General features: G+C 34.0%; 1 protein-coding gene across 1 annotated transcript in view; it reads left to right on the plus strand.

Annotated features, from left to right (window-relative positions):
• LOC128662709 (protein-glutamine gamma-glutamyltransferase E-like) overlaps positions 1–21,212 on the plus strand; it is a 36,316-nt gene that overhangs the window by 7,368 nt on the left and 7,736 nt on the right. Inside the window, exons 2-10 of the mRNA XM_053716604.1 lie at positions 4,036–4,176; positions 5,288–5,530; positions 6,157–6,275; positions 7,308–7,436; positions 7,623–7,800; positions 11,657–11,792; positions 14,564–14,667; positions 16,682–16,924; positions 17,345–17,740. Of these exons, the coding sequence (XP_053572579.1) occupies positions 4,036–4,176; positions 5,288–5,530; positions 6,157–6,275; positions 7,308–7,436; positions 7,623–7,800; positions 11,657–11,792; positions 14,564–14,667; positions 16,682–16,924; positions 17,345–17,740 (1,689 nt within the window). The remainder of the gene's footprint in view (positions 1–4,035; positions 4,177–5,287; positions 5,531–6,156; positions 6,276–7,307; positions 7,437–7,622; positions 7,801–11,656; positions 11,793–14,563; positions 14,668–16,681; positions 16,925–17,344; positions 17,741–21,212) is intronic.

Below are 21,212 nucleotides of genomic sequence, written 5' to 3' on the forward strand. Positions count from 1 at the left end.
TCATTGTTAACATATACAAAAATGATAGTTTAATAACCAATAATAAACACATTAAATATTATTTCAGAATACCTATAAAATATGAGAGCAATACTATTAAAAATGTACTTGCAAAGGACAGATCAAAGCTTTTTATTTAAAGGGACAGTCAACACAAAAATTGATATTGTTTAAAAAGTTAGAAAATGCCTTTACTACCTTTTCCCCAGCTTTGCCCAAACAAAATTGGTATAATAATATAAATTATAACATTTAAACCTTTACATTTCTGCCTGTCTCTAAGCTACTACAGACAGCTTCTTTTCACATGTTTTTTTATTAGCTTTTATGAAGACACTGCTACTTCATGTGTGCCACATAGATAACATTGTGCTCACTACTGTGAAGTTGTGCAGGTCAAAGCATTAATTGGCTAAAATGCAAGTCAATCGATAATAAATAAATATCCCTGAGAAAAGGGGGGCTGTCTGCAGAGGCTAAAATATATATTAATAAGGTAAAATGTATATTAATATAACTGTGTTGGTTATGCAAAACTGGGGAATGGGTAATAAAGGGATTATCTCTCTTTTAAAACAAAACAAATTTTGGAGTTGACTGTCCCTTTAAATTTCATGTCACTACAAGTGTAAGCAGGATACACAAATGTTTATTTCCAAAAGGGTAACTGCAGTGGTAATTCAAGAGGCAGAAGGGTTAGTCACCCCTAATTATTACTGTAACACCCCCAGCTCTTAAAGGTTTTTTCATCCATCATTTTGTAAGGCAGCACATTTCTATATGCATATTGTTCAGCCTAGATGAGAGAAAAAGGGAGAAAATGTATTTTAATAAGCAAAGCAGGAATGTATAGCAGTAACTGATGACCCATCAATAGTATCAACTCTTACTGAGGATGCTTGATTTTTAAGGTCTAGATCCTGGGTGGATTGCTGCATTTTATTTATTTTGTGTTCAGTTGTATTTTTTATTGTTTTAATCATATTTATTGAGCAGCATAACAGAGATGTTTTACATTTTAAAATTCTAGTTTAAAAAAAAAATGTCCTATTTAGGGCTCGCTTCCATTGAGTCGTTATTCAGTTTGCGTGCACTCGCAAACCATTAAATATGCTGTCGAAAGCAATATCGTTTATCAACTGTTTCCAATGGCGCGTTATACCTCAATATCGGCAGCTGGACTACGGCTGCCGAAAAAATCTTTGCGTCCCATAGAAAGTAATAGAAGTCGTTAATCGATAAATTATACCAGGTTTCCAATGAAAGCGCAAACAGTTAATATACTGTCGGAGGCTGTCGATACATTGAGAAATATTACACCCAGCTCAACTAGGTGTGAAAGAGGAAAATTGTGCTTTTGAGACCTATTTTCTATTGAAATTATAAAACTTGCAAATAATGCAAGTGTTTTAATGTAGAAATAAATTGTTATAAGTAATATTTGTCTCATGTATAAGAATAGTTGAACTTATATTCTAATAGAAATATCAGTATATATTTAAATATAATAATATATGCAAGAACATATCTACAGAATGCAAACTAGACCTATGCCTAGGGCAGCAATTCATATTACTTATATGTATGAAGTGGTAAATATAATTATATTAAAAAATAGTATTTGATTATTAAAAATATGGATAAGTGTATCTTTATTTTTCTTGAGAGGTGATCACCGGTAAGGAGCACGGACGTTAAACGTAAATTCTATAGCGTAAGGTCGGGTTACCTTAGCAACTAATTGATTTTCAAGAAATCCGACATCAGATGGAAACGTTAACACAACGTTAATTTTCAGTTACATGAAAAGAGCGACTACACACTATCCGCAAAATATTTCAATGGAAACCTGGTACTAAAATGGAGCCGTAAATTACTTTTAGCTGTCGGCCGCTTCAGTAGCTTACGGCTCAATTTTTAACGACTCAATGGAAGCAAGGCCTTTGTTGGGTGATTTTATTTTCAACTAATTCCTGCCTTTTACTGTGAGTTATTAAAATGATGGTAAACTTTCCCTTTCTCCTAATCAGACTCAGAATGTTAGTGTTATTTTAAATAGAGTTTAATTCCTCAGTTGTAATCAAGATGCTCTATAACTGGCAAACTGTCTGCCCACTTCAAAAGTATTTTTTGAGGTGTTCACCAATCAGCGTTCTTGCCTTAAGGCACTTTTGTTGAAGCTAGAGCGCTGATTGGAGAACACTTCAAACCGTTAGTTCACAGAAAAAAAATACTTTTTAAATTGACGGCCACAGCATGTGATTCCATCTAAAATATTGCTAACATTCTGGATCTGTTTCCATAAAAGGGAGAGTTTACCATCACTTTAAAGGCCTTCAAAAAGTTTAAAGACATAGCCAGTTGTTGCATCTTCTCCAGATAAGAATACCGACAGTGATTGGAGCATACATATGTATCTCTGTTTCTAATTTCTTCGCCAGCTGTGTTTTGATCTAGAGAGGCATATGAGCACAATATGCAACGGTTAAGCATATGGAAAAAGAAAGAAACGTACTTAGAATGGAACTTAAAATGGAGCTTTTTATTTTTTACACTATATTGTCTATTTCAGCTAAAAGATATCCTTTTTATTTATTTCTAAATAACTATTTACAAGATCATGACACGTAATATTCCTTCACTGGGCTTTTATTATTTAAAAGATAACTCAAATGTGGTAAAGACTTTAATCATTTAAAGGGACAGTATACTCCAGAATTTTTATTTTTTTAAAAGATAGACAATCCCTTTATTACCCATTCCCCATTCCCCAGTTTTGCATAATCAACACTGTTATATTAATACAGTTTTTTTTCTCTGTGATTACCTTGTATCCAAGCCTCCGCAGACTGCCCCCTTATTTCAGTTCTTTTGACAGACTTGCAAATAAAATAACATTCCCATGAGCATTACACTGTGCTCATGGGAGTGAGCACAATGTAATGCGCTGAGATAAGAGGCAGTTCAACGGCTTAGAAATTAACATATGAGCCTACCTACCTTTAGCTTTCCACAAAGAGATCAAAGCAAATTTGCTGATAAGTAAATTAGAAAGTCGTTTAATTTGCATGCCCTATCTGAATCATGAAAGTTTAATTTTGACTAGACTGTACCTTTAAATTAGAAAACGTCCCCTACTTAGAAATCAGCAAACTAATGAACTCCCCCCCAAAAACAAAAAACAAAGAAACAATGTGGGTATATAGAGAGCTATTAAACTGTTCACATACACTGCCTCTTAAATAGTGTGGTGCTTTTGTTTCTAAACCACATACAGCATAATATGTGAATATATTGATTTTTTTTGTTCTTTTCAGTTGAGTTGTATTTTTTTTTTTTTTTTTTTTTACTTATACATTTTATTTGTAACATGTCAGCTGTTATTATATATAGTTCCCTTTCCTGCTACATGTTCCGGTGAGCTGTCTGATTCCCTTTTCATGAGTGATATTGCATTATGATGACACAAATAATAATCGGCCATGTGAAAGCACTTACTAGGCATGCTTATAAAATGTCAAAAATGAGACACATTTAAATGCCAAAATACTGATTCAGCATAATAAATAATACTAGATTATTGACAATATGTGTTAATTCATATCATTATGTACATTAAAGATTGTTAGAACACTTAAACATATGACTGCCTTCCTCACCCCAAAAGTTCAAAGATTCCTGAATCATAAGATTAAAGGTCTAATAGACAACTCTGGCCTGGGAGAGGGGGTACTTGATACTTCTAATTGGAACGTATGTGGTTATTATAGTTTAGTCACTGGGAGAAACAACTTATTATCTGTATTTTGGAGGATAGGATCATAAAATGTCATTTTAAAAGTATAGTGAGAAGTGAATGCAAACAGGTTATATATTCAGATGGATACAATTTCTACGCTCTTTTGACTTTCTGGATCCCAATATCAAATAGAAATGAAAGAAGAACGTTAGTAATTATTATTTCTCATATTTTTAATACACATTATGAATTTGTTTGTTTTACTTTTTGTGACAATATTTTTTATTTTTATGCAGCATCTAACAAGAAGGCTCATCACACAGATATGTACAACAGCTCTGAGCTGATACTAAGGAGAGGACAGTCCTTCAGGGTAACCATGGATTTTAACAAACCCCTTGAGAATTGGCAAAGCATTGTATTTACTGCACAGACAGGTAATGTATTTGTTTTTGATTTTTTATGCTTTGCCACACTCTCCCTATAGAGGCCATAAAACAAAACAAAAAAAATTCACAATTTTATAAAAAAAAATCATTGTTTTAGCATTTTATTTAATTTAAATAATGTTTTAGATAGAGTGGTCACTTGCATGCTTTATACCAAAAAGTAAGAGCACTATAAATTATGATGGCTTATCTGTGCTTAGAGGTTCTAACAGATCTTGACACACTGTATAAATAATGTTTTTATATATAAATACAATTAATTTTCCTATTCTTAAATCATTGTTAAAATCTATTCTTTTTTCCCAATCTAAATGTTAGTGGTGCATGTGCCACATGTATTATTAAAAGGACCCCATGTCTTTTTATGATAAAAACTAGCATTTACCCCAGGGAAACATGTTAAAATATATAGTATAGTATATATAGTATAGTAATAATAATAAATAAATAGAAAAGGATGATGAGGGATTGCTTGTGCTCTGTGTGTGTGTGGGGGGGGGGCAATATTTATTTTCTTATGGTAAAAATGATTTATTCTTTCATGTTTAATGGGAAAGCAAGGGGAAAGGTCAAGGACCCCCACCGTACCTCCTAAGATTGCTCTAAAAACAAAACAAAAAAGAGATCCAAATTAAGAAAATAGGCAAAAGGAGAAATAGTCTTAGGAATTGGAAACCTTAAGGAAATCTGTTTTGTTGATATAGGTTTATAGAACAATACCTACTTTTGACATCTTGTCCCTTTGAACCATGATCCACAAAATGAAACATGTTCCATTAACTGTGTGTTTTGTTGTTTCTTCAGTTGTTTATTTTCTTCCTTCAAATTACTTTAACCTTCATGTATTCAGTATTATATAAACACACACACATTTATATTAAAAAAAAACAGATAAAGGAATAGGTAATAAAAACTGAAAATGCATGTTTAAAGTCAGTTATATAGATGAACAAATGTTCTTTATCCACATGCATGCAATTTACCCTATATGTTATGCAATGGATATAATTGCTTGTACACAACACACTTTTGTCACTTTTTAAGTATATACAATTTAATTATAAATTCCACTACATTAATCCTGTTGTTCTTTCTAAAGGTCCTTCAAATTCCCAGTCTCACAACACCAATGTGGAGTTTGCCCTATCTAGTTCGTGGAGTAGTGGGCAGTGGAGTGCTGTGCTTGAATCCAATCCAGGAAATTCCCTGCGAATCATTATTTCTAGTCCAGCAAATGCAGTGATAGGTCGATACAACCTCAGTGTCCAAATATCCGTTATGGGAGTGACCTCCACACATTCACTTGGAAAATTTATACTTCTATTTAATCCCTGGTGTCTAGGTAATGCTTGGGGAGGGGAAACTTGAATTTAATATTAACAATGTACGAGTTTAAAGGTACCACTTATTATAACGTTTTTTTTTTCTTTTTATTGAGTTGACACTGGAATAATCTGGTGCTTGATATCTGAGCGATATAATATTTTAGAGCCAAACACAGTGGGCTCCCTTTCTCAACTGCAGCTTCGGAGCCATAGTGAGGCTTCTTAAACTCTCCACTAGAGGGTAGTGGCAGAGTTAAATCATCCTGGTTGGATCTGGCCAGGGTGATTGATAATCCCGGCTCTCACACAGTATTGCACAAGGAAGTCTCTTGTTATTTCCTTGAACAAACATGGTGGGGTGATTTAACTGCTATGACTATTTCTTACTTGCAGTAAGCAGGCTTGCATTTGCACTGCAAGGGCTCCAAGCCTCTGCTGCTTAATAACTAGAGCCCTTAAACTTAACTGGATATGCAAGTGTCCATAATACACACTGTAATAATATTGCTAAGGTTTTTCACTTGACAAGCCAAGAGTGAGCTCCTCTGAAAAATGATACCAGAAGGCAACCCCTAAATTTCCTTATAATAAATTGATTCCTGGCCAGGTTTTATCATTTGTAACACTGAATTTTCTCCCACAGATGATGATGTTTATATGGCCAATGAAGATGAGAGAAGGGAATATGTATTAAATGACCATGGCATTATTTACATGGGGAATGAAAAGTATATTGCTAATCTAGCATGGAACTTTGGTCAGGTAATGTCCTTTACTCAATTATGATTTGATTATGCGTTTCAGACAATTGTGTTGTAACTTTATGATAAAATGAATGTTAATAAATTTTGGCGCCATTTATTTTTTTTGTGATTTAATTTAGCAAAAAAAAGTTTTTTCCTTAATTAAAGGGACATGAAACCCACATTTTTTCTTTCATGATTTAGAAAGAGAATGCAATTTTAAACATCTTTCTAATTTACTTCTATTATCTAATTTGTTTTATTCTCTTGATATTCTTTGCTGAAAAGCATATCTATATATGCTCAGTAGCTGCCGATTGGTTGCTGCACATAGAAGCCTTGTGTGATTGGCTCACCCATGTGCATTGCTTTTTCTTCAACTAAGGATATTTAAAATATTAAGCAAAATAAATAATAGAAGTAAATTGTAATGTTTAAATTTGTATTCTCTATCTGAATCATGAAAGAAAGATTTTGGGTTTAGTGGCCCTTTAAATATAACATTTTGTTGTCATTCAGATATCAATATACCAACACTACAATGTTGATTTTCATAGACATCAGTGTAAATCTATGGGAAGAAATTGTTAACTTTTGTTAACTTTTGATATTCAATTAACATTTGTTCCTACAAAACATTGAAAACAAAGACCAGATATCAAGAGGAACATTTGTTCTACAATTTAGATGTTCAAATTGCAACATTTTCTCATCCCTAATAATAAATCTGATAGACATCACTAATTCAAATACTTTCAAAGAAAGAAAATGTTATGTATATGTTTATTTGAAGAACAATATCAGCACAAAATGGAAGGTGCTTAAAGCCAAATGTGACAAATAAAATTAGTAAATGACATAGCTAACTAGCACAGGGCTTCTATTCTCTCTTAGAGAAAAGCTGTAAATGATCTGTTTTATGTATGACATGTTTTTGTATAGATATATAAAATAGAAATTGAGAAATATGTATGGAAACTTTTGCTGTTTGCTAAATATTTCAAACACCAATGAAATGTATATAAATTGTCATTTCCTTTTTATTTGCCAGTTTGAAAACAACATTTTGAACATCTGTCTGGACATTCTGGACAGAAGCTTGGGCTACCGTAATGATCCAATAGGAGACTCAGCACAGAGGAATAATCCAATTTATGTGGGAAGGGTGATCAGTGCTATGGTAAGTAGTGTCCATATTGTAACACTCTTTGTACTACTGTTTGATATATATGGTGCAATGCACTCTAGCACTTTCTGGAAGCCAGGTTATTAAATAGTCATGGTTCACAATGAAGTGATTAAAAAAAAAAAAAAAAACATGAACTTAAGCCTTTAAAGCATGTTTGCACTAAATGTTTACCTGTAGGTTAACAGCAATGATGAATATGGAGTACTGGAAGGAAAATGGGAGAAAGACTTCAGTGATGGCATTGATCCAAATAATTGGAATGGAAGTGTTGAAATCCTCCATAAATGGCAAGAAAGTGGTTATCAGCCTGTGAAGTATGGCCAGTGTTGGGTATTTGCTGCAGTCATGTGTACAGGTCAGTTCTTGTATCATATTAACTGTCTATGCTGCTCCTGGATATATACATACCACATGGTCCTGAGATTTAAAGCGATATTAAACAGTATGCGATTTTGATATAAAATGTTTAAATATGTGTAGTTAAAAAAACTTTGCAATATGCTTAATTATTTATTTTACCCCCTTTTCCTGTAATTTAACTCTGATAAATGCTGGTTTTCTAAATTCCACTGAGTTTCTGTATAGTAATGGGTGCCACCATGTTTGAAATTAAGTTTTCACCTTATCTCACTATCCTGCTGCAAACTATTAGTGACAGATATAATTCAGGTAGTAAAATAGACTATCCATACAAGGCTTTGTAGGTTTCCACAGAGCCTTTTTTACACAAACTCTGTTTTATTGCTTGGTTTATATATCTTTTATTAATTGCTTCCAACAAAGCATTAAATAGAAAACTAGTTCAAGCACCCATTACATTATAGAATCTAGAGTACTTTATGGAAACTAAACTTTTACACCCATATCTTCAATATTTAAACAACTAATATAATGGTAAAACTACATAGTCATATTACTTTAAGGCTAATCTTTAATTTGCATACATTATTATATCTAGCATATATTTACTGTTTAACATCAATTTAAGGACTGTATTTTATTTATTTATTTATATATATATATATATATATATATATATATATACACACACACACAAGTCAAAATAATGTAAAGATCTGTGTGCTTCTCAGAGAACAGCCCAAAGAATATATGTATTATATATATATATTAGCGCTGTGGAATCTGTTGGCGCTCTACAAATAACCGATAATAATAATAATAATAATAATAATAATAATATGTAAATTACCAATAAGCTCCATACAGTGTTGTATCCCATTCCCCACAGCCCACTAAACCATTCAGATACAACATATTCATATCTCAATTGTTAAAACTCAAGGTTTGCATGTGTAAAATACCCTGGTGCTTTTTATTTTTCTAAAAACATGTATAATAGTATTGAAAAATTATTTGCATGATGTAAAACCAACCACAACCTAATTCATAGGCAAAATTGTAAATTTGTAATCGTAGATTTCAGTTATTGGGTTCAGTTTGGTATTTCAACAAAATCAGTCACATTCCTATAAATTAAACTATTTGTACAAGATTGGATAAAGCAGATTATGAATGAGCTAATGTCAACTTTTACACTGAGGTTGTCTGTTCTAATATTTCTATAAAGTAAATGCTTTAATTATTAAATGTAATGTTCAAATATCGAATGTGAACATTTAAATACTAAATTAACATTTGAATATTATTTTTTTTCTTATAGTCTTGTACATTCAACATTTAAAGGTCAAATTAAATATTAAAGGGGCAGTCAACACCCGACACAACTGGATTCCATATGTTTGTAACGCAAACGAAGATCCTCCTGCAGTAGCTCCCTTCTCTATTATCTCTATCCTTGTCCTAGGAATCCTTCCAAATACATACGGTTACATACTAACCTTCTCTATCAATCCATCCTCCAATCAGAATGGAATCCTCGGTCAGAATCTTCAAAATGCGCAATTCAATAGGAACCAAAAAAGCGTAACTTATGCCAACGTATTATATTTTTAACAGTACCATATTACTTAACACCGATCTAATTAATTGGATGTGTCAAGTCCGATTTCTGTGTACGATCTGACTGATTTACAAATGCGCATGCGCAATGACATATCGTGCGCGTCATCAATCCCTTCATGAACGAACGTGATTTGGAAGTGAGATGGGGGAGGAGTTTGGCAGCCATATTTCGACTAGAGTAGCGTATGTATTTGGAAGGATTCCTAGGACAAGGATAGAGGTAATAGAGAAGGGATCTTCGTTTGCGTTACAAACATTTAGAATCCAGTTGTGTCGGGTGTTAACTATCCCTTTAAATATAATATAAGCATATTAAAGCATTTTAAAATTGGCATTTGAATTCAACATTCAAACTGAAATTTGACATTAATGTTCCTCTACTAAACTTTCTCAGCCAGTATCACTGTACATACAGTATATATATATATATATATATATATATGTAAAACCCAAACATCTGCTTAATCAGTGGATACATAAATAATACACAAACATTTAATGTGCTGTCATAATTGGGAATGCAAACTAACTATATTAGTGATTACAAGTAATTCAAAACATGTGAATGATGTATGTATGACAGTTATGTTTGCTATGATATCAGCAATTATTTAGGTGCTCAGTGCTGAGCATGTGCACATGGCTGAGTTCAAGGAGCTGCTTGCTGGAAAATCCCATCACATTCATTAACACTAAAAACCAAGTTTAAATCTGGGAATATTATAGACAGTATTTATATATGGAAAGGACATGTTTGTACAACACAATTGCTGAATTCAAGCTAAACATCTTTACGCTACAATAATGTTTGTATATGATCAAATTATTACATTAAATTCATGAAATATTCACAATTATGAATGTTAAACATATTTAATATTTTAACAGTGATTTATATCTAAAATATTGAAATACTGATTTCAACTAGTACAATTACCAGTGCTAAACTTTGATTTAATTTATCAATAAACCTCAATTGTGATATCATTACATTTTCTGGATAAAGTACCCTAAAATATTCTCCCCTTAAATTTATTCCAAATGATCCATATTACCTGCTGGAGTTTATTAAATTGTTTACAAATAGCTCCTTTACTTGTATATCAGCATTTGAAATACCTGGTTTTGCATGTGGTATCCCTACCTACTAGTTTCTATACTTAAGTATTGGCTATATAAAAGCTGTGTAAAGATATTCAACATTACACTCCCAGTGGGAGGTAGGAGAGAAAGTAAACTAATGTTAATTTTCAAATGTTCACTCAAAGGGCTTCTTTTATAAAGCTGCGTTTGCAGCTTCGGAGAGAAGTCCATTCGACAGACCGCTGCTTCCGAACCTCTAAGTCAGCTCTAAACTGGTGGATTAAAATCACCCCGGACACGTTCACACTGGGTGATTGACAGCCCCTACTCATGCACCATAAGACTAGCTTTAGCAGGGGCAGCAAGCTTGTGTACAGAAAGTGATAAAATAAGGTGATCTGATTTCCCTGCAAGCTAAACCCATTTAATGGGTTGTTTTTTTTAAATAACAAAACTATTTTTTCATATATAAAAATACACATAAATAAGCAATTTCTCATACATTTTATACTCAGGTGGTATAACAAGTCATTGGAAACTAATTTAAAGGGATATAAAACCCACATTTTCCTCTTGCATTATTCAGATAGAGCATGCAATTTTAAACACTGTTCAAATATACTTCTATAATCCTATTTTCTTCATTTTCTCTGTATCCTTTGCTGAAAAGCAGGAAGGGAAAATAAGTTCAGGAGTGTGCCCGTGCCTGCAGCACTATATGGCAGCAGTTTTGCAACAATGTTATAAATTAGTAAGAGCACTATATGGCAGCACTTTTTCCTGTCATAAAGTGCTCCAGACATGTGCAGGCAACTTATCTAGATATCCCTTAAAAAGAAAATAACATGAGAACAAAGCAAATTCGATAAAATAAATAAATTGGATAATTTTTAAAAATTGTATTCTCTATCTGAATCATGAAAGAAAAGGGTTGGGTTTCATGTCCCTTTAATGAAAAAAACTATTTTACAGTACGCTGTTCCTTTAAGCTTCTTATATCTATTTTGGGAAAGGAATACATGTATAGTATTAAAGCTATTAATATTAAAAGTAATATCTATAATTCAAATTGCAGTATTATTAAAAATACTATTGCTGGATATCTTTAAGGTGTTATTAAATTGTCTTTGTATCTATTTGATTAGTACTCAGGTGTCTGGGAATTCCAACCAGGGTTGTTACTAATTATTTGTCTGCCCACAACACTGATGGAAACCTGTGTGTTGATCTGCACTACGACCCTGACGGAAAGTTTCTAGAAATATCAAATGATAGTATTTGGTAAGTTGATATTACTTATGTCTGTATTGGAATTTTACCAATCATAAAGTCTTAAAGAAAGATTTACTCATAGCAACAGATTGTAGCAGTCTAGAGTTAAAGGGACATTCCAGGCACAATTTAAATTCACATAGATTAATTACATCTTTGGATAGAAACATATTTGCAATATAGATGTATTAGCAGCAATGCTTAACAGTTATAACTGTTTTAGTGTTAACATTTTTCTCTGCACGTGCATGCGATGCATAGCTAGATATTCTCAGTGCACCAGCATTTGAAATACTGCAGTTGCTTAGATCTCTAGTGTGGCTGGTATCATGTCATCAATTAACAAATTCAGTCATTACCAGATGGTACCTTAGGCTCTCTGAGCAAGTCCTATGTTTAAAGTGCTGGAGCAGGGTGCATATATAAATACACATTTGAAACAGCTATAGATTTTATTTTATTATTATTGTATTTTTGCTAACACATGTACATAACAAAAAAAAAAAAATCAGTTTGTCTGAAATGTCCCTTTAATTGGCAGGATCACAGTTTATCCACAAAAAGGGATTTAATGATTAGAATCAAAATGCAGTGGCTTTTTTAAGCCCAAGTGTCTTTTACCTAAGTTAAAATGTAATATTTTGAATTGCATGTGGTGTTTCCTTAGGTGTTTACATGTAAGTCTGCCTCCATGTAATGGCAATGGACAGTAATAAGAACCACATTTAAATTGTATTATATAAACAATGGAAACAATATGATAAATGTATTTGTGTTATCCATATATATTAAAGGTAAATCCAAAGCTATCAGTCCACTCACTTCCATATAACCCCAAACTGGTTCCAAAACAGCTCATTTACTCCTTCCAGTCCTAAGCCCATACCACTATACATTCCCATCAGAATGAAATATTTACTGCACCCCAACACATTAAAGGGACATGAAACCCAGATTTTTTTCTTTCATGATTTAGAAAGAGCATACAATTATAAACAACTTTCTAATTTACTTCTATTATCTATTTTACTTCATTCTCTTGATATTCTTTGCTGAAAAGCATATCTAGACATGCTTAGTAGCTGCTGATTGGTAGCTGCACATAGATGCCTCCTGTGATTGGTTCACCTTGTGCATTTCTATTTCTTCATTAAAGTATATCTAAAGAATGAAGCAAATTAGGTAATAGAAGTAAATTGGAATATTGTTTAAAGTTGTATTCTCTACCTTAATCATGAAAGAAAATGTTTGGGTATAGTGTCCCTTTAAGCCCCAGCAGTCCTCACTACATTAATGTGTTTCTACCATTCCTGCATTGGGGGTTAAGGTGGTGGGATAGTTACAGGTAGGGATTATGGAGAAGCAAGTGTACAAGAGGGATCATGTTCATTTCATCTGTATGAAACAAATGTCATCCTGCTTTGCAGACTTTGTTAGAATTAAAAACAAAGTCAATGCACTTGATGGTGTTGCCAGTGTAAAGGCCTTTACTCTATTTATCTAAGGGACATGCAAGTCAATATATTTTATGACTCTGTTACAGCATGCAGTTTTAAGACTTTCCAATTTATTTCTATTATAAATGTTGCATTGTTCTTTTGATATCCCTTGTTGAAAAGCATACCTAGGTAGGTTCAGAAGCAGCAATGCACTACTAGGAACTAGGTGGTGATTGGTGGCTACACATATGCCTCTTGCCACTGGCTCACCAGATGTATTTAGCTAGATCCCAGTAATGCATCGCTGCCCTGGAGCTGACTTTAACTTTGCAGGGATTAAACAAGTAGTTAAATGCATGCAACAGTGCAATGATTAAAAGCTCTAACGTATAAAAGCATTTTCTTTTTGCCTGTCCCATTAATAGCAAATATACTCTCTTCACTGAAGTATTTCTTTCTAATGGCATTGATAACAAAACGGTTCAGTATCAACCAGCTCAGTTGCTATTAAAATCAAAGGAACTGAGATATCTCAAAGTTTATTATTTTGACATTTTAAGGTGTTGACTCTAAATAATTAATGGTTTAGCTGTTCGTGGAAATGCGCTAATTTATTTCCATAAAGAATTCTAGAAAGCACAAAGGTGTGTCTGGAAAGCCCAGTTCATTGCCTTCAAATCAGTTCAATAAAAAAGTATTATTCCAGTCCAGTCAGGACACCTAACTGGCAAGATTTTCATGATTTCTGAAAGGTGAATTAATCAGCATATGGGTGCGAGCAGGTTAGTAACCATGGTTACTGATCTGCTGATTATTTCACTTGTGCTCTAATTCATATATCACAAATATCTCTCCTGGTAAGTGTCCTCATGACTGGAATTAAGAAAAACAGCTGTAAAGGTTATTTTTCTCAATAGCAAATTGATAAAGATCCTATATGTGTGCACTTGGATATGTACAACAACATAGATATATCACTCTAGAATGTCACCATAAAGATATTGATATTTGTGTAAAGTAAAACAATGTTAAATATCTTGCCAAAGTATTTTCCATCTTCAAGTTGTTAATATTTTAGCACAATATATATAAATAATTTTGTTAAATTAGCAATATTTGTAAAATGTATTGACCAGTGCTCAGAGTGAGAAAAACATGATATATGCCCCACTATGTAAACGTTTGGAAGCCCACGTATTAGTCCTTTCATTGTGCATACGTTGTATTTTGCATAAGCAGCTCTCTGGAATTCTGATTATGTTATATGAATGTGCTATGTTGTGCAGAAAATAACAGCATTGGTTAATTGTGCACCAAATGACTCTTACATTCTCTATGCAGGAATTTCCATGTCTGGAATGAATCCTGGTTTATGCGCAGAGATCTTGGCCATTACTATGGTGGCTGGCAAGTTCTGGATTCAACTCCTCAGGAAGAGAGTCAGGGTAAGAACAGTTAGAGAAAACCGAAGACAATTACATAAAAATGAGGAAGTAACTAACCACGTAGTGATGTTCTTTAAATATAACAATTTGTTTCCAGAAGTTTTTATTTATTATAATATTGTATTCTCTTCCGCCATGCCCTACTGTAATCTGCCCTAATAACTTAAATATTGTTCTCCTTAGTGCTGTTTCAGACCTTTCTTTTTAAATGCATTTTTTTTTTTGCTCAGGAGTAGGATATGGTAATGTCACCTCTTATGTAGAACAGGATGATCATTACAAGAGAATAGAGGCACTGAGATACCTGGGGCTCCATGTGTGTAGCAGCGAAAGCTGCTCCGGAGCCCTTGCGGGGCAGGTTCGCATATGCAAGCCTGCTTCCCGCAATGTAAGAAGCAGCAGTCATTAGACAGCTGCTTCTTACACTCTACGCCACCTCTGAGGCTCACTCTCGGTGATTAACAGCCCCTTCAGTCGCGCGAATGAAGGGGTGGGCATTACACACTCTGATGAGTGTGTAATGATACATATGGGCAAGCGGATCAACAGATCCGCTGCTTGTGTGTAGCGAAGGCGGGCGGACAGCTTCGTGAGTTGAGAAGCTGTCTGCCCGCCGGTTAGTACATGGAGCCCCTAGAGACACATTACCTATTTATAAACACGCTTTTATTTTCATGTATTTGACATTGAGCATCCAGATTTAAAGGGAAATGTAAACGAAACAATTTTCTTTCATGTGTCAGATATAATTTTAAAATAGTTCCATTTTGCTTCTATCATAAACTTTGCTTGGTTATCGTGTTATTCTTTGTTGAAGAAATATCTAGATAGGTAGCGTGCACATGTCTTGTGCACTACATGACAGGAAATAGTGCTGCCATCTAGTGCTCTTGCTAAGGTATAACATTGTTGCAGAACTGTTGCCATATAGTACTGCAGACACGTGCACACTCCTGATCGTACCTTCCTACCTTTTCCTACTTTTCAGCAAAGGATAACAAGAAAACAAAATCTTATAATATAAGTAAATTGAAAACTTGTTTAAATTTGTATGTTCAATCTGAATTACAAAATATTTTTGGGGTTTTATGTCTCTTTAAAGGGACAGTAAACCTTATCGCTGTTTTACAGACCCGCTCTCTGTACTCTGCTGAGCGGGTCTGTTGTTTTTACTGAGCGCATCGGGCCAGCTGTATAGTCACAGCCCGGCCCGACCGCGCCATTAGACACAATGCAGCTCGCTCTCGCTGTCAGACAGAGCAGGAGCGAGCTGCATTGTGTCTAATGGCGCGGTCGGGCCAGGCTGTGACTATACAGCTGGCCCGATGCGCTCAGTAAAAACAACAGACCCGCTCAGCAGAGCTCAGAGAGCGGGTCTGTAAAACGGCGCTATTTTTTAAAAATAAAAAGGCAATATTATGATTTAAAATGTTTGGCTAATGTAATGTTATATAATTCTGCACTATGTGCAGAATTATATAACATTTTTTTTAAGGTTTACTGTCCCTTTAAGCACTAATGTACAGATTAGATCCCTATTTTCTAGATTCTGGGTATAGCTGCCAAATCCGTATAACCAGGAAAGGCCTGGAATTGGTAGATCCTATATCCTGGGCCATCATTCTGTGTTTTGGCCTCTGCAGCTTTCCAAGATCATTTCCATCAGAAAGATGCAACCAAGCATATTCAAAACAATGTTCAAATATACCTGGCTCTGAGGATGTTCTTCTTGGGAAACCTTATAATACAAACATGCTGATAATAAAGAAATGAAAGGAAATGTAACTATTTCATTAATTAAGAATATTACCTATATATATACAATGCAAACTGACTAAACATGTTTTAATCTTACAAAATTAAATACATGGAAAAAATAGATTAAGAATTTTAAGACCAAAACATAAAAAATAATTTGTAAACAGTAACATGCTATGAAATTAACAGCAAGATGCTATGGGTAATAATGTGCTTGTCACAGAAAATTCTAAACTAATATATATCACCTCTGCAGGAATATACCGCTGTGGCCCTACATCTGTGAATGCAGTTAAACAAGGAGACGTCCATTTGGGCTATGATACCCCATTTGTGTTTTCTGAGGTTAATGCAGACCGAGTAAGCTGGGTGTGTTACAAGGATGGCAGCAAAGAGAAAGCTCACTCTGATACCAAATCTGTGGGCCAATGCATTAGCACCAAGGCAGTGGGCAGTGATAACCGCGTGGACATCACACACAACTATAAGTATCCAGAAGGTAAGGGAAAAAAACATCTTACTACTGAACCTGTGATGCTCCCTGACATAAACGAGCTGCATCAGATTTGCTCACTTGCTAACTTTTTACTTTCAACTTGTAATATGTGAGATAACCCGCCCGTGTTAAAAGTTTCCTTTGAGCGCATCACTTGTAATCCTACATCTTTACCTTTATTATGAAATGTACTGTTTTCTCTTGGTATGGTTTGTTAAAAGGAGCAGACACTCTCATACAAGTTACATTATGGCTGACATTTCCTTTTTAAGTTTAATATTTCACGCTTGATATATCAGCATTTAGATTCTTTGTTTTCAATGAATAGTGATTGATATTCATTTAGATAACCTTATTTAACAGCTGGTCAGTTTTTAAATTTCATTTGAGATTCAAATGATTTTGTTGTGTGTGTCTGTGCAGGTTCCTCCGAAGAAAGAGAGGCATTTGAAAAAGCCAACAGAAATGTTCCAAATTATAAAACACCAACAGAGAGAATCAGCGATGTCCGTAGCAACACAGATCGCCATGCTAGAAATGTGCCATCGCCACAGCCTCCAGTGCCTACAGCAAATACTACAGCACCAGCAGCACCAGCAGAACCAGTCCCCCGTGGTCCAGAGATATCAGGGAAGTTCCGTCTACTTAGTCCTCCAGTGGTGGGAGAAGATATAAATCTCTCCCTGATTCTGAAGAACCTCACTCCTTATCATAGACCAGTAAAAGTGAATTTAAGTGCTTCTGCAATCCTGTACACTGGAAGACGTGTGAACGACATCTTTACTGATCAAAAATCTCTTATTATCAGCCCGAGTGAAGGTAAGGTGTAAAAGTTTATTTTACAAATAATTAATTAGCCTTGGTTTAGGTATTAAAGATGAAGTAATTTAAAACATTATTTTGCCCTTAAATAATTTGTTGAAATAAGATATTGCCACACCACTGGCACAATCTGCATGTGTGTAGGGCCAAAAGTAGATGTGTATAGCTTTTACATTTACCATAAGCACTGGTTGAATTCAGATGCCACCATCTATTAGCAAATTCTGTAACCCAAATTTTGTTCAAAATGCTGCTGTGCATACACACACACATATGTGTGTGTATATATATATATATATATATATATATATATATATATATATATATATAAAACACAGGAATGGACCGCACTCACAGACTGGACTGGGTACACATCCTAAGCCACTGTTAACTCCACAGCCCTGAACACTGACAGACAGCTGCAAAGTTCCCAGCAACCCAGGCAGTTAACCCCCGAGCAACCTGGGTGTCAGGTCCGCAGGGGAGCATTACAAACATTAACACAAAACACAAATATATATATATATATATATATATATATATATATATATATATATATATATATATATATATATATATATATAGTATATTTGTGCGTCTGTGTTTGTTTGTGTTCCAGCATTTTGATACAGAATTTGCTTTCCCTGCAATTAAGCAAGATGTATTTAAAGTCTCTCTATCTCTTTGAATTTAGTTTTTATCTGCATTATTATTATAATGCAGATGACAAGTGTTGTTGTCTCTGGGGCTACTCCTCCATAGCACATGCATTGACCACCTTATCTTTTATATGAGGAGCTACTTTACCTGATAGGGTGCAGATAATAGCCATTATAAATGGTGAACACCTCTCCCGCAGGACACAATGCCTTTCCTGCCCCAGCTAGGCACCAGGAAGTTTTATTGCTAAGGGGTAGGGATGGGTAAAGAGAAGCATGAGAAACATTTTGGAAAGCAAGGAGCACCCTATATGAAATTATAAATCTTACTATATAAAGGAAAACTCACTATAAAGGAGTCCCCTTTTCCAATTATCTTAGGCCCTTCTAGTTAGCAGGTGATTGTGCTCTAGAGGGACTGGACTTTTAAAGAAGAGGGGCATATTCCCAAGTACCATGTGTTCACTGTGACAACATTAATTAACAATAGAACCATATGCATTGTTAACAAAATCATGGAAGGTGAGGTAGCCGCTCTATCATGCATCACACAGAGGGGAAGGAAACATGTTGTTTTTAAAGAGGCAACCCTACAGTTACATATGAATTGTCCTGTAACTGTCCAGCTGCCAGTTTATTGTCATAACAGTTAAAAATACTTCATGGGATTTGGTACTATTTTTTAGGGGTTTTGACAACTCTAAAGCATTTCTTACCTCACCCTACTATAGCATAAGACCCCTACTAGGTCCTACTATTTTAATAAGGGTTTTTGTGTGCTTATAGCTGTCAATAGGGATGGGCGAATGTGTTTATATTCAAATTTGAATGTTAGAACGAATGTTATTGTCGAAATTCAATTTATATAATTCAATGTTGAGAAGAACGAATATTCTTAAAAATTCTATAATCAAATCCTATTTACAGTTTTCAAATGTCACTTTCAAATTCGAATGTTTATAATTCGATTGCATGTCCACATTCGAAATTTCAATTGTCTCATTCAATTGATCAAATACTACTTCGAAGGTGCATAATTCGAATATTACATTTAAAAAGAACATTAGAAATACTATTACAAATATATCAATTCAAATTTTTCGACTTTGAATTTTGCATAATTCGAATCGAATTATTAGAAAATTCTAATAGAATATTACATTTAAAGAAACCACTAGAAATACTATTATATTAAACGAATGTTAGAATGTTGTACCAACGTTCGAAATTCAAAACGAACGAATGTGTAAAAATTAATTTCATTTTTCGAATGCTGCGAAACATTCACCCATCCCTAGCTGTCAAGTGACCATTAGAGTTAGAATGATTACCTGACAGCAACTGCTTTGTTGTATCGTTAATGTCAGGCCTCAGATTTTTTTTCTTTTCTGTGCCTATTTTCTTAAAAAAGAGATAGTAGGAGAATGTTTTAAGATTTTTAGTTTTTTACCTGAGCAGGTTAACAAAGTAATTTCAAATGCTCCCTCGTAGCTTATATAAGTGAATGAGAATGCTACAGAACGTTAAATAATGCTGTCTAAGGAACAATGTGCTCTCTGCAATTGTTTGTAAGTTCTTTTGTTCCCTTTGAGTTACAATAATACAAAGTTAAATAAAGCACAGAAAACATTTAACCCTTTAAGGACACAGCTTTCAGTTTGCTCAATTGTTTTATGACAGAAAAATTCTGTCATATGTCCTTAAGAGGTTAAGTAATGGGACATCAATTCCTAAAAAATAAAAAGGGAGATGGCCACAAGGTGGTGATATTGTCTGTTTTATTCATTCACTAAACTTTTTTTTATTGTACCTAGAAGAGCACGTTAAAAGAATGTGTTCTGTTTTAGTGAAAGTTTTCTTTGTACTACTTTGGTTTTCAGTCAAAACAAACAGCTTTAAAGGGATAGAAAAGTCAAAATTAAACTTGCATGATTCTGATAGAGCATCTAATTTTTAAGACACTTTTAAATGAATTTCTATGCTCAAATGTGCTTTGTTCTCTTGGTATCCCTTGTTGAAAAGAATACACACATATCCTATACTAGTGAGAGCTGCTGCTAATTGGTGCCTGCACACATTTGTCTTTTGTGATTGGGTGACTAGATATGTTCATCTTTCTGTCAGTAGTGCAATGATGTTCCTTCAGCAAAGGAGAACAAGAGAACAAAGCAAATTTGATAATGGAAGTAAATTGAAACGTTCTATCCAAAAAAATTAAGAAAATTTGGGGTTTCCTGTCCCTTTAATATAACTTTTTAACTCAAAAAATACTTTAGCATGTTTAAAGGAGAATTATAATGCAAAAACTGCTTGTTCAAATTTGTCATAGCGTGTCATTTTAGCACCATTGACCCTGCAAGTCTAAGGGCCCAATGATTGTAACTTCATTAAGAACATAAAGTACTTCTGAGGAGAAACTGCTGGTCTAGAGCAAACATGACTGGTGAGCTAATCAGTAGCCACATGACCCACTGGCTCCAAATTTGTATTTTAACTATGTGTTTAACCCCTTTGTAGGGGAGGTTAAAGACATAGACTTGCAGGGTCGGTAGTGCTAAAATTAAATGTTCTAACAAAATGCAACATGCCATGTTTGCATTATAATGTTCCTTTAACTTGTTACCTCCTATCTGAACATTTGCATTTACCACACAGTTCTGGGCTCTAAGAGAGTGAATAAACATTCATTGCTTAAAGTGAGAGTCAGTCCTAGCATTGTACAAACTCTAGGATTGACTTTTGAAACAAATAAATGGGACTTTAATTCATGAAGTATAAGATACTTCATGTAGAAAGCTCCTTAATTTGTT

This window comes from Bombina bombina, chromosome 1 (genome assembly GCF_027579735.1).
Source record: "Bombina bombina isolate aBomBom1 chromosome 1, aBomBom1.pri, whole genome shotgun sequence".
NCBI classification, from domain to species: Eukaryota; Metazoa; Chordata; class Amphibia; order Anura; family Bombinatoridae; genus Bombina; species Bombina bombina.